Source organism: Tamandua tetradactyla, chromosome 6 (assembly GCF_023851605.1).
Source record: "Tamandua tetradactyla isolate mTamTet1 chromosome 6, mTamTet1.pri, whole genome shotgun sequence".
Taxonomy (NCBI): Eukaryota; Metazoa; Chordata; class Mammalia; order Pilosa; family Myrmecophagidae; genus Tamandua; species Tamandua tetradactyla.
This window is the reverse complement of record NC_135332.1, coordinates 68,087,603-68,101,766: the sequence shown is the minus strand read 5'-3', so window position 1 is coordinate 68,101,766 and position 14,164 is coordinate 68,087,603. Positions and strand designations below refer to the sequence as shown.

The 14,164-nt window shown below is 49.1% G+C and overlaps 1 protein-coding gene across 1 annotated transcript in view; it reads right to left on the bottom strand.

The window, feature by feature from the left end:
• The window catches only part of LOC143688281 (heparan sulfate glucosamine 3-O-sulfotransferase 3B1), a 44,748-nt gene extending 42,912 nt beyond the window's left edge, over positions 1 to 1,836 (bottom strand). Inside the window, exon 1 of the mRNA XM_077166054.1 lies at positions 772 to 1,836. Coding sequence (XP_077022169.1) covers positions 772 to 1,325 — 554 coding nt within the window. The 5' untranslated portion in view covers positions 1,326 to 1,836. The remainder of the gene's footprint in view (positions 1 to 771) is intronic.
• Between the last annotated feature and the right edge of the window lie 12,328 nt (positions 1,837 to 14,164).

Below are 14,164 nucleotides of genomic sequence, written 5' to 3'. Positions count from 1 at the left end.
GACCCGCAGACACACAAGTCCCTGCCCTCGCTCTCCCTGCACCGGGGAGGCGGAAATGCGCTGACAGTGCCCGGAGCTGCAGTGCGCGCCTTTGCCCGACAGGGACCAGCACACTCCACGCTCTCCGCGTCCGCCCTCCGGGCTACCCTCTCGAGCCCAGGCGGCCCGCGGACGAAATTGGTTCTGGCTCGCTTCTGGTTCCAGCAAGAAGAAGGACTCGAACAATATAGTTAGTATGCTCGGCGGGAAGTCCGAATCCCCACCCCCGACCCTATCCTCATCCCCATAAAGGGAGTAGAAGCTGCTCTAGAAGTTGGTCTACCACGCGGACGGCGCGACTGGTGGGGCGCAAAACACTTCTGCCAGGCTCGGAGAAGAAAAATAAAACCTGAATGACACTGGATTGATTCGTATGGGACATGGACCCCTGTGTTACGTCCCAGTCGCTGTCCAGCTCTTTGCGGCGAGGTTATCTGATTAATTCTGGGACATGGTGGACCACTGAGCTGCTGCCAGCGCTCTGAGAGAAGTTTCTGTGGGCTGCAAAGAGGGCAGAGCCAGGGCCGCGCGGATGGGAAGAGGGCTAGGAATCTCGGCGCCGCTGGCCGGCACCGTGCGGTGGTTCCAGGCCTCTCCCCACCCCGGGTGGTCCAAAGCGGTGCCCCTGTCTCTTCCCCAGCACATGCCACGTCACGCTTCTCTCCCGGACAAGGAATGGGCTGTGGGGGATCACCGCTGTCCCCCGGTCCCTGCCTCTCTGGGGCAACTCACCGGTACCAGGCGAGACCCTTGTCGTAGCTGCGGTCGAAGAAGTGGGGCTCGGCGCCCACAGCGCGAACATCGGGGTGGACGCGCAGGAACTCTAGCAGTGCCCGCGTACCGCCCTTCTTCACGCCGATGATGATGGCCTGCGGCAGCTGCTTGCTCCCGGACCCACTGAAGAAGCTGGAGATAGGGCTGGGGGAGTCCGGCGCCTCGGGACTCTGCTCCTCCTGGCTCCCTGCGCCCTCGGCAGCCTCCCTGACCGCAGCCAGCGGGGTGGCCCGCGGCGCCCGGAACGACAGCCGGGGGTGCGTCCGGTCCGGAGTTGCCGCCAGGGCTGGAGGGGCGTGGGCCGCGCGGGACCCCGAGCTCAGCAGCAGCAGCCCAGGCGCGGCGGCGCAGGAGCTGGCGCAGGAGTACAGGAACATGTACAGCCAGATGCAGAGCATGGCGAAGAGCAGCGCAAGCTTCCTCCTCACCGGTGGCGGGGGCGGCGGCGGCTGCTGCAGGAGCCGGCCGGGGACATCGAGGCAGGATCGGCCGCCGCTCAGGCGCTGCCCCATGCGCTGCCCGCGGGCGCGGCGAGAGGCATGGTTCAGCACATGGCGCGAGGCCGCCGGAGCCTGGAGCGCAGAGTGAGTCCCCGAGCAGCCCAAACTGCTCGGTTTATTGCCCCCGCGCGCCCGCGGTCGCCGCCGCCGCTGCTGCTGCTGTTCTTCCCCAGGTGGCGGCCGCGGCTTTTGACATTTTGCCCAGGGAGAAGCTGCAACTGAAACAGAAAGTCTGGGCGGCAGCAACTGCTGGTGGAGGGGCTGCGCCGGCTGCACCGCGCCCTGCCCCAGGAGAACACTGCTCCCCCGCGCCCCGGCCACCCCAGACGGCGCGCACGGCCGCTCCCCGGGGCTGCCTCCTTGCGATCCTGAGAACTGAGCCTTGAGAGCAGCCCCGGCACTTCCCCGCGGAGGCTGCGGACGAGAACTGCGCAGAAAGAGAGCTGGGCACCGAGGTGGGGTGGGCGGGCCCGGCCTTCCGGAGTGACGGGCCGCTCCACCTACCAGGAACCCCGAGTGCCATGCAAATACGAGCTCTTCGCGGAGGCTCAGCAGCCAACCCACTCCCAAGGCGTGGGGGTGTGGAAAGGGTTAGGGGAGGCGGACAGCGTTCGGGAGTTTTGCTATTGGTTGGGGGTATGGGGCGGGTTCAGAGGGGGCGGAGCCAGGCGCTGGCGAGAGGAGCAGATGGTGGAAGGATGTTGCCGCTACCCAGCTCCGGGAGAGGTCCGGCCCCACCGAGTGGTGCGCTCCGGCACCCGCGCGCATTTCTGCATTCACTCCCCAGGATCCGGCCTCGGCTGTCGCTGCCCAAATGTCCGGACGCGAGTCCCCATCCAGATGCTTCGCGGGCGGGCTCGTGATGAGTGTACGTTGCGGAGTGGGGAGGAGTTTGGAAGAGGGAGAGCCAGGCCGAAGATGCTCTAACCCCCTAAACCCGCCCACCCCAAATCAAGAACTCGGAGGGGGCCCCCTTCCAGGACGGTACCGGTTTTAGGAAGTTTATTACAAATAGCAGTCAATATCTTTTTAAGTTTCTCCTTTTCCTTATTCTTTGCCAGTAGCTGGTCTCGCTCCGGCTGCCGCTTCTGGAATCCTCGTAGACTGATCTCAAAAGTGAACTCTTCCCCAACTCCCCCCAGACTGCCCAGAAAAAGTATAGGGAAGAAAAGAGAGAAATTAACAGGGAAACAGGATCTCGTAAAAAAATAAAAATAATAAAAATAAATAATAAAAAAGTTTTCTTGTCGAAAATTGAGTGTGAGAGTCACATGTAGAAAGTTTTATCTGGATATCGGTTTCCCGGCGACTTTAGGTTTGAGAAAACTTTCTATATTTCCTTTTCCCTGGAAAACCCATAAAGCCCACATTCTCCTTAAGTTGAGGAAAGATCGTCCTCCTTAAGGTGGCAGTTTGGTTTGGTGACCTGCAACACTGATTATTAGATGTTTCCCCTTACTACTACCTTTTTTTTCTTGAAAGCCAAACGTCACCGTGGAGGCACTCGATCACTGAATTGTACTTATTTATTTAATAGCCAAAGTCCACTCGAAGCCGCTCTCTCCCTAGTTCTTGCCCGCAAAGAAAAAATACCGGGCGGGGGCGCCGGGTTTGCAGCTGCTCGCTGAGGGAAGCGAGGGATTCCGCATCCTGTGGAATCCTTGCCCTGGCATTTGCAGTTAGGAAGCTTGGGGCTCTCAAATTCATCCTGGTCGTGTTCAGAAAGTTTTCCGAGCCTGCACCCGGGATTCCGCAGGACCCCGCAGGCCTCCAACGCCCGGACGTGCGCGGTTCCGGGACAGAGCGCTCTTCCGACTCCTGTCCCAGCGCAGCCGGAGGAGCTGAGTGTCGCCCACGAGGTGACTCACCGAGGGCCGCCGCTCGCGCTGGATTTCACCATCCGGACCTGAGCCCTGGTCCCTCTGCCGCGCTGTCCCCGACCAGCCGCAGGACCCGCGAACTATCCCTTCCTTCCTGAGTAAATATCCCCAAGTGTCCTCGAGTCCCGCACCTCCACCCCGACTCCGGTTCTCCTTGACAGATAAGCCAGTCTGCCCCAAAACGTGCCAGAGAGGGGCGGCGAGGTCCCGGGAAGGTTTGGGAACATTCTCAACCACGCGACCGAAGTGCCCCAGCCTGGCTCGGCGCCGCCTCTTTGTAACTACTTAGAGTCCAAGACATTGTCTTACAAAACTATTGAGGGGGAAATAATTTAGGCATTGGATTTTCCTCCTTCTTTGCTACTCGTAGAGAGAATTTATTTCCAATCCTGTTTTTTTCTCCTCTAGCTGGGATGTAGTTTGTTCTTCGAAAGTGACTTCCTTGCCCTTCATTTTTTACTTCATTTATTTGCTATTGATTCAGCTTGAATTCTTAAAACATGATAAATCTATTAATGAGCACTGGCACCGTCCTTTTTTAGTTTGAAAATATGAGGGGGAAGTGTTGCTGTCTCGGAAGAGACAAAGTCACGTTATTTGGGGGAGCAATGAAATTGCTGCCTTGGATCCTTAGTCTTCTATGGGTTTTTGGCTTTTGTGGATTTTTATTTATTTATATTTTTATGGTGATGGTTCATGCTTTATGTGTGATCAGGCGGATCGTAACTTCTATGCGGCTAACTTCAGGACTGGGAGCGATTATATTATAATCTTAATAAAATTTGTCTCTGTCTTGAGCGAGGGTTTGCAAAGTCCTGATTAATTCTTTAAGGCAATTGCAAATCGAGGCCGCGAGATACATTACGGATTTTTTTTTTTCTTCTTCCTGGGGGTGAGGTGAGGGAAGGAGGGGAAGCAAAACGTGGGCTTCGGCAATTGCCTGGGGTGTCCGGGCTGAGCTGAACTGTCCGGAGCCAAGTCGCCACCCGGCTCCACCCGGAGCCGGTTCAATCCTCGCAGCCAGGACAATGCGGGGAGTTGGTGGCGCGCCGGCAGCCTTGAGGCCTCCGCGGCCCAAGTCGGCCCTGGGTCCGGGAAAGCGCCGGAGCCCGCAAGAATACTGCGCGAGAGCGGAGCCTGGGCCTCCACCCAAAGCTTTTCGCCCACCGCGCTGGTCAGCCCACTGCGCTCGGGAGGCCCGGGCTGAGACCCCTCAACTCCCCGTGCGCCGCGGCGCGGAGGGTTAGGCCGTTGGCAGACGCGATCTCTCCCACCGGACCATTCTCGAGACGCAGAACTCGAGGCTCAGCCCGGCACAGAACTGGTGGCGATACTGATTGTGAACCCAGTTTGCACGGTCCCCCCAGGCCGGAGTCTAGATATTTATCAGCCAAGCACTGCTACCAACACGTGGAGAAAGGTTGACTTTTGATAAATTTACTCAAAATGCTTGCGCATGGCAAGTCTATAAAGGAACGAATTCAGTTTCAGCGCACCTGTAAGGTTCCTGTTTTATTTACTTATATATTTGGATTACCATACCTAGGGTCCCCGAGGATCCCAAACTGGGAAGTGGGAGGAGGCGGCAGGGAGCCCACTCCTTTCCCTTTTCCCCAGATTCTGTTGCCGAGGAACTGCTCTGCGACCCCAGTCTGATTCTTTTTAGGGTAGACTCCTGGCCCTAAAACTCCTCATCTGTGAAGTGGGAAGATTTGAGCCAAAATACCCACCTCGGTATTTTCCGCCTGAAACGTTTCGGATTCCAGGTTCAGGAGGGAAGGCGCACAGCTGCTCAAGACCCCTGCCAGTACCACTTCCCCCCAGACCATGCCCCACCTCCGTTCTCTGCGGAACCGCAAAGGAGGCATTTCCTGGGGCCGCCTGAGCCGATGGTGCAGAGCCCTAGTTCCTGCCCCCGGAACCTGCACCGCCCTCCCGCTCTCCCGGCCAGCGAAGCGGCCCTCGGGGGCTCGCCCCTGCGGGCTGCGCCGGCTTTCCTTCCCGCCGCTGGAGGGGAAGGGCAGGGGGCGCGGTGGCGGCGCCCTGCCCGTCCGCGCGGGAGCGCTCTGGCCCGACTTCGCCCCAGCGGTGGCTGGGATGGAGCTGAGGTCCACCGCGACAGGACTGTCTCCTCAGCGCGCCAGGAAAAGGGCTTTCTCCCGAGCCCCTGCAGCTTCCCGAAACTCTCGGGTGTCTCGTCCGACGCGGGAACCCCTTCCGCTTCCTAGGGCGACTTAGCGCGTGGGGAGCCATTGGGCAGAGGCGGGAATGGGAAATCCACTGTTAGAGTGGCTGGAAGGCTCCATGGAGAGGCAGAGCTGCCCAGCCCTGAGCTCCTTGGGCAACCTGCACCGACCAGCCTCAGTTAGACCCAACACCCCGCTGCTGGGGCTAGATGCAGCACCTAGGGACAGTAACCACTGTCCTTTATGGGAAGACATCTACAAACCACACAAAAGGGATGAGGGTGTGCTACCCAAATTGGTTTGGGAACTTGTGTCATGACCAGTCCTGGAGAATGATCCCAAATCCATCCTCCACCCTTCAGGTGCTGTGGACCCCCCATGTCCTCTGGCTAAAGGGGGCAGAGAATGAGACAGTAGGGAAACTGAGGTAGAGGTATTTATGCCCCTGGTTCCCTCTTGGCTGGGTTGTCAAGGGCTGGTTGCGTCCTTCCTCTAAGATCACAGCTCCTCATTTTCTCCTTCCTTTCACTTTTCACATTCAATCAATCAGCAAGTCTTGTCCATCCCACACAACACATCTTCAGTCTTTTCTTTTCATCATTATTGCTATCACCCTAACCCAAGCCTCTGTCTTCTCTCCCCTGGTCTTGTGCAATCCACTGTCCACATTGTAATCAGAAGGAATTTTCCAATCCACTCTCCACATTGTAATCAGAAGGAATTTTTAAAAATCTGACCATTCTTTTTTCTGCTTAGAAGTCACCAGTGTCTTCCCAGCATAGACAGAATAAAATCTTCACTCTTTGCTATCCTTTACAAAACCCTGTATGCTCCAGCTCCTGCTGAACTTTCCAAACTCACTTTGCTTTACAGCACTTGATCACTACCATCCAGCCACAGCGGCCTTTTCGCAATTCTTTAAAGAACTCCAGTGCTTTCCCATCAGGGCCTTTGGGCATGCTGATTCCTCTCCTAGTAAGTGCTTTCCCCTTACTTTTGCCTGGCTGGTTCCTTCTCAATCAGATTTCAGCTTAAATGTCACTCCTTCAGGGTCCTTTTCTGACCATTTTATCTAAAGTAGGTCTTCCCTAACTCAACTCCTTTTTTTATACTTCTCATTTCTTTTGGCAATTTATAACTATTTTGCTATTTTGTTTGTCCACTCTTTTTTTTTTTTTTTTGTATGCTATATGGAGGGGTCACATTTCATTATTTTTTCCATTTGAGTATCCTGTTATTGCAGCACCATTTGTTGAATTTTTGTATATTTGTTTGTTTGTGCTTATTTGTTTGTTTTTGGGGAAGTGCATGGATCCGGAATTGAACCCGGGTCTCCCGCATAGTAGGTGAGAATTCTACCACTGATTATACCCTTACGTCCCCTGCCCACTCATTTTTGTATCTTCTTTCTCCCCAACTAGGAACACTGAACACCTAGCACAGTGGCTTGCATATCAGAGGCTGTCAATATATATTTGTTGAATAAATGAATGAATGTAATTTGTGATGATACAATTAAAAATGCATATATCCCTAGTGTGCTTGACACAGTGTACAAGTCTAGCAAATAAATTGCATTTCATTGAGAATGCGGCTGTTTCTACAAAGGTACCATGGGCTGGTTGGGAAAATTCAAGCAAATCCCCACTGTTTTTGAAAGAAGAAACAGATTTGTTTTATGGAATCTTTGGAGCAGTGGTTCTCAAAGTGTGGTCCTTAGACCAGTCAACGACAGTGTTTCCTGGGAACTTGTTAGAATCACAGCCAGAAACTGGGCCCAGAGCTGTAACAAGAACTTCAGGTAGATCTGATGCCTATTCCAGTTTTAGAACCACAGCCATTAAGAATTTTTACTTTACTGGGTTCAGTATATAGGACAGCAGACTCATCTGTACCACCACTGATGAAGAATTTTTAAATAGAAAAATCGAACGACAATTCAAAATAGCCTACCAAATGCCATTAGAATCCTGACCTATGTGTATTTTCCAGCCATCATAATAGAACCTTTTATCCTCACCCACAATCCATAGATGTAAACGTAAAGGCTGACAAATACTTACACTGCACAAGGTCTGCACTGAAAAGCTGGCTTTAGAGATGGCTCTCTTTCTTCACACAGAGAGCATGACTAGAAAATGGTAGAAACCACACCCAGGAGTTTAAATGTCCTAGTCAATTGCTCAGGGAATTGAAAGAGCTTTTGAAGTAGCAGGTGGCAGTTTGAGAGCCTTTGAACCAAATTCTACTTACTTCCTGGTTAAAAAGGAATCTTCTTGTTTTAATTGAAGAGAAAGTCTCCAGAGGTATCTGGGACTATCAGTGGTTCACATAAGCTTTCTCCCCAAGGTCTGCATAAATCTATCAGATAGTTCAATTTGTTTCCTCTTAACTAGCAAGAAGTTATTGGCCATTGTATTTTATTGACTGACAACCACAGACTGGCTAAAGTCATTGTCTTGTTTGAAGGGGCTGCTGTAACAAAGTCCTTCTGGGAACCAGAAGTCCAAAATGAAGGTATCAGCAGGGCCACATTTCCTCTGGAAGCAAAGAATCCATGCCTGTCCCTTGGCTTCTGGTAGGTGGCCAGCAATCCATGGTGTTTCTCGGTTTGCAGCAACATAATTCAAACTCTGCCTCCATCTCTCTCTCTGCCTCCATCTCTCTGTGTTCAAATTCCCTCTCCTTATAAAGTTACCAGGCCTCACTTTAATAACATTTCAAAGCTCCTACTCACAGATATGCTCACATTCTCAGGATCATGGATTAGGACTTGAAAATGTCTTTTGGGGGGGACACAATTCAATTCTTAACAGTCATGTGATCTTTTCTCAAACCAAGCCCATTGAATTATAACTTGGGATCTTTTGTAAATCTTGAAACATTTTCCCTGGAGCCAGAGTTCACTATTCTGCTTTTGGGGATACCTACCAGGTTCTCCAAGCTGATTTTAATAAAAGGAAATACCTTTTACCCCTTGCCCCATTTCTCAACCAAGTGCTGGTTCTTGAGGTTTCCACATTATGCTTCACAGTCCCTTTATTCCCACAGCTAACGTCCCTCTGCATTCATTTCAGTATAGATGTTTTTCCCTCATTCATTTCTGAGCATTCTCTTCCATTTTCCATTCTGTCTCCCTCTTCTCTTCCATTTTCCATTCTGTCTCCCTCTGGAAATCACCTTCATAACCTATCCCTCATTTTCAATTCCCATCAGTCACCAAACAGGCTGAAGTAATAGATAAGGGCGCCTTCTGCTGTTGTAAATGCTAGACCAGTCACCCTCACTTTACTAAGTGCATTATGGAGAAATATTATTTTCCCATTGACTTCCATTAGCGATTTATGAGCTCCTGAAGTTTGGACTTTTGGGAAACAAGCTTGAAATAGGGATGCTTGATACTTTTTGTGAGGTAAGTTGTGCGAGTATAAAATGATGTGGATTTTTCTATGTCCATGGAATGAGTTACATTACTGAATGGTGAAATTTGTCTTGCTTGTGCTCCATCCACCTTTTCAACTTCTGGGGCCATTACCAGACTTTCAACCTTATTTCTATCTGGTAGGGACAAAAGCATAGGTGTTTTAGTTTGTAAAAGCTTCCGGAATGCAATATAGCAGAAACGGAATGGCTTTTAAAAGAGGAATTCATTAAATTGCAAGTTAACAGTTTTAAGGCCATGAAAATGTCCAAACTAAGGCATCCAAGGAAAGATATCTTGACTCAAGAAAGGCCTATGCGTCTAGGACACCTCTGTCAGCTGGAAGGGCACATGGCAATGTCTGCTAGCTTTCCCTACTCATTTCATAAGGCTTCCCCAGGGTCATTTTTCTTCTGCATCTCCAAAGGTCTCTGTCTGGATGGGCTCTGTCGACCATGTAACTTTTTCCAAAATGGTTCCCTCTTAAAGGACTCTAGTAAGCAACCCCACCTTGAATGGGTAGGGACACATCTCCATGGAAACCACCTAATCAAAAGGTCCCACCCACTATTGAGTGGGTCACATCTCCATGGAAACAATCAAAAGAATCCCACCCAGCAATATTGAATGAGGATTAAAGAACATGGCTTTTCTGGGATCCATGATAGTTTCAAACCAGCACAACAAATGTGAGTCTACCAAAAGTGAAATTGATACATAAGACATTTGGTTTCCTTACAGATTTTTCTCCAGGAGGTTAATGGTGAAAGTGCTTTGCTTTTTTTTTTTTTTTACTAGTTTTTTCCAGTCATCACCGTCAATTCAGGGCTCTGCTCTGTCCATCCAGAATAATTCTGTTAAAACACAGAATTCTGCCTGTCACCTTCAGTGGTTCTTGGTTCATGGCTCTCAACCTTGGTTTCATCTGCAGGTAGACAAGCTGGGTTAAAATTTGGATCTTATCACTTGCCATCCCAGGAGGCCTGAGAAAGTTATTAACTTCTCTGTGCCTCAGTTTCCATTTGTCAAATGTGGTTTGTCTTGGTGTATCAGGGCTGCGGTAACAAATACCACAGACCAGTTGGCTTAAACAACAAGAATTGATTGTCTAACAGTTTTGGAGTCTGGAAGCCCCAAATCAAGGTGTCAGTAGGATCAGATTTATTATGAAGCCTGTATCATTCTGGTCATGGCTTGTTAGCGTCACTCGATCTCTGCCTCTGTCACATGGATGTCTACTTCTGTCTCCTATTCCTGACTGTGTCCAAATTTACACTACTTATAAAGAGACTTCAGGTATATTGGATTAAGGCCCACCCTGTCAGTTTGTCTTCACCTTGGTAACACCTTCAAAGACCCTATTTGTAAATGGGTTCACATCCACAGGATCAGGACTTTAGTACTTAAACATGTTTCTGTGGGGTTTATTCAATCCATAATAGGGTTAGTGGTGCTTGCAAAGGGCTTTGAGCAGCGCCAGGCCTGTGAAAGGCAGCCAAGAAATGCTAGCTCTCCTTACCATTACATAAATGTCCATTGCCCATGTCTCACCTGCCCTCATGCTCTCACCTAAACTGTCACTCAGGTGCCCCATGGGTCTCAGCTAAGGAAGCAGAGAGGGGATGCGGTCAGAACCTCTTGTGTTGGAAAACTTGCCAGATATTCTCACATACCACTCAAGAGCGCTCTTCTCTGCCCCCACCAACATACCCCTTAAGAATCACTTGACTGCAGGATAAATTTTGAACTCCTCCCATTCCTGATACCTGTTCTAAAATTTGGTCCACAGACACAGAGAGGCCAAGTAACAGACAATTGTGAGGCCTCAGGTACACTGGAAAAAGGTACCTACCACCTCCAGGCCAGCATTGCCCAGGGTTCTTGGATTTTCTGACTTTCCCATTAAAGATGGAAATCTGGATTTTTGTGTGAACCCATTTGAATTTCAAATGTGAGCTGATTTTAAATATTGCAAATTTAAATTTAAATTTCAAAAGAATGTTGGGGGCCATTATTTTTTGAGCCAAACAGCACTCTGCACTGTAGATTCTGCCTGTGGAACTCCAATTTCTAACCTCTGGTTCCACAAAACTCTGCTCCTTCTAGATAGTTCCTCTCTAACCTCTGGCTCTACAAAACCTCTGTTCCTTCTAGATAATTGCTGAAGATAAAGAGAAAATGACAATATTAGAGGCGAAAGGACTTCTGGGTGCAGTGAGTCAAAATACTCCCCTTACAGAAGAGAAAATTGTTTCAAAAAAGTGAAGGGACTTGCTGCAGACCTCTTCATTGTCTCTGTCCCACCACACAAGAGTCTCTTCCGCCAGAAGATTCTTCGAGAAATGCATAGACGGCTTCTTGCAGAAGTACTCCTTGCTTGGATTGTTAAGTTTCTTCTATATGCATGTATCTTAGTTCACCATCCAGGGACCAGCTCTTTTTTTTAATGCAATTTTATTGAGATATATGCACACACTATACAAACCATCCAAAGTATCCAATCAGTGGTTCACAGTATCAACATATAGTTGTGTATTCATTACCACAATCCATTTTAGAATGTTTTATGGACTATAAAAAAAAAAAACCCAAAACCCCAAAACACCCATATTCTTCATCCCCCCTCCCCCACTATTGACCCTTAGCATTGGTGTGGTACATTTGTTACTGTTGATAAAAAATATTAAAACATAGTCCATGATGATGACGATGTGTATAAGTAAATAAATGGCTCAAAATTCAAATATATATATATATATTACTGTTAACTATAGACCATAGTTGCAATTGGTACATTTTTCCCATATACCACTCTAATGTTAGCTCCTTGTAATAGCGATGTACATTTGTTCTAGATCATGAAAGAACTTTTATATATATATACTTTTAATCACAGTAAACACCCACTATACCTCTAGCTTTCCTTCTGTTGACATACATGACTCTAAACTCCCCCTTTCAACCACATTCACACACCATTCAGGGCTGTTAATCATACTCACAGTAATGTGCTACCATCACCTCTATCCAGTTCCAAACATTTAAATTCAACCTAGTTAAAAATTCTGCACATACTAAGCAACTCCTCCACATTCTCTAGCCCTAATCTAACTCCTGGCAACCTGTATTCTAGATTTTCATGTCTATGACTTTACGTATTAGTTCATGTCAGTGGGATCATACAATATCTGCCCTTTTGTATCTAACTTCACTTAACATAATGTCCCTAAAGTCATCCATGTTGTCCCGTGCTTCAGGACTTCATTCCTTCCACTGCTGAATAATATTCCATAGTATGTAAATATCACATTTTGTTTGTCCATCTGCTCACGGACACTTGGGTTGCTTCCATCTTTTGGCAATTGTGAATAATGCCGCTATGAACATTGGTGTGCAAATGTCTGTTTATGCAGGAACCAAACTTACTTACTTGCAAGCCCTCCTCCAATTCTGCCTATTGGGGTCTAGCACAATTCCATAGTAAGAGGCCAACAAATTGTTGCTCCAAGTAATTAAAGCAATTAAGCACCTTGATTGTTGCATTTGGGTAATAACTTACTCAACAAGCATTTAAACACTCATATGGATAACAGCAGGCTATGGTCTGCTTTAACTCACACTCCCTTCCCCTTAGATTCTAAAGGGAATGAGTTTCTGGTCACTCCACCTGCTCAAAGCTGCCTTCTTTCTTTAATTTATCCGTCCATTCAGGCTTTTCCCAGTTGTTTGTTTACTGATCTCTTCTACTAGAAGGCAGGCTGCATGGGAACAGGATATGTGCCTATCTTTTTTGCTGTAATATATATATACCAGTGCCTAGTGTCATATAAGAAGTGCTCTGAAGGAGTGGCAAAAGTAGAGGGAAGAAGATATCTATGAATCTGTGGAGTGACAGACGAAAAGGCTGAGAGGATAAGGAAGCCAAGGATGGCAATGCTGGTGGGCTAAAGGGATTAAATAGGTAAACTTGGGGGACAATGACTTAAGTACAGCCCAGAGAAGCTCATTTGGGGTAGGGCTAAGTGGTACAATGGAAAAGTGTGCCAAGAGTACATTTAGTGGGGGCTCCAGGGAGGGTCAGGGTTAAGGAGATAGCATGAATTGAGCCCTTTTGGGCTAAAAGGAATGAGGATGCTGTTTCAGGTGATAGGAGTTTATCACAGTGATTTCAGGGCAGGGGAGGCACAAAAGCACTCCTTACAGCCCTCCAAGTACTTCTCAAGATCTAACCGCAGTTGTGCAATCAGACCTCATGAAGACCCATCACCCTACCCCAGCAGAGAGCATCCAACACACTCTCCTCTGTCTGCCCACAACCATTCACCAGCTGCACACTGTCTCTGTGCCCTCAGGCTTCTCCTGAACTCTGCTATTGCTTTCCTCATTGGGCGATCTCCACCCACATACTTCAAACAGCGACTCTGGTAGTCCCAGTGAGTCACTCCCCAGTCCTGCTAGCTTCTGTTGGGCAGGGCTGTGGTCCCAGGCTCTCAGCAGGTACTCTGCAGCCTACAGATCTCATTCAATCAGCTGTGGTCAGGGATGACACTTCCACTGCAATGGAAACTTGGGACACAGCATGCCAGAGTCTTTGCCCACATCTTCTGGAAAACAAACTCAAGCCATGGATTAAGGTAGTAACAATTTATGGGGGTGTGGACGAGGGGAAAAAGGAGTGATGTAGGAAAGGGGTGCTGGGAAGTGTCACCCTGGTGGCTTCACCTTGCGGGACCTTGGAGGAGACACAGGAGGTTGCTTTTGGAAACCGACCCGGCAAGCAGGGGTTCTCCAGGAGCCCTGGGAGGAGGTCCGTGGGAGAGGAGACAGGGGGATTCAAGGACCTGGTCTCCTCCTCCTTCCCTTTCTCATGCTCCCAAGGGCATCATGAGTTCCCATCTTGGCTGCTTAGGAAGCCACATCCCATCCCGTGCCTTATGGTGTGGAGTCTCATTCATATCTGAAGGAACGTGAGTAGGCACAAATGGGTCCAAAAAGAAGGAGGCAACTGAGAAAATTTGGGAGGAGCACAATTTGCATCCACGATGCATCCACAATTTAACTCCTCCTCCAGACATATTTGGAGGGAGTAAGCAAATCTGAGGATGGAGCTGTGCTTGCATGTGGTAGATGTGAAGTGGAGGTAGAAATCAAATAAGGCTTCTGAAGAGTATGAGATCAAAGGGAGTCTCTGGTTCATTAAAAATGGATGTGGAGGACTTCCGGAGAAGATGGCGGCTTAGTAAGACGCGCGGGTCTTAGTTCCTCCTCCAGAACAGCAACTAAAGAAACAGAAACAATACGAAACAGCTCCCGGAGCCACGACAGAGACCAAAAAGACAGCGTACCCCATTCTGGAACGGCTGA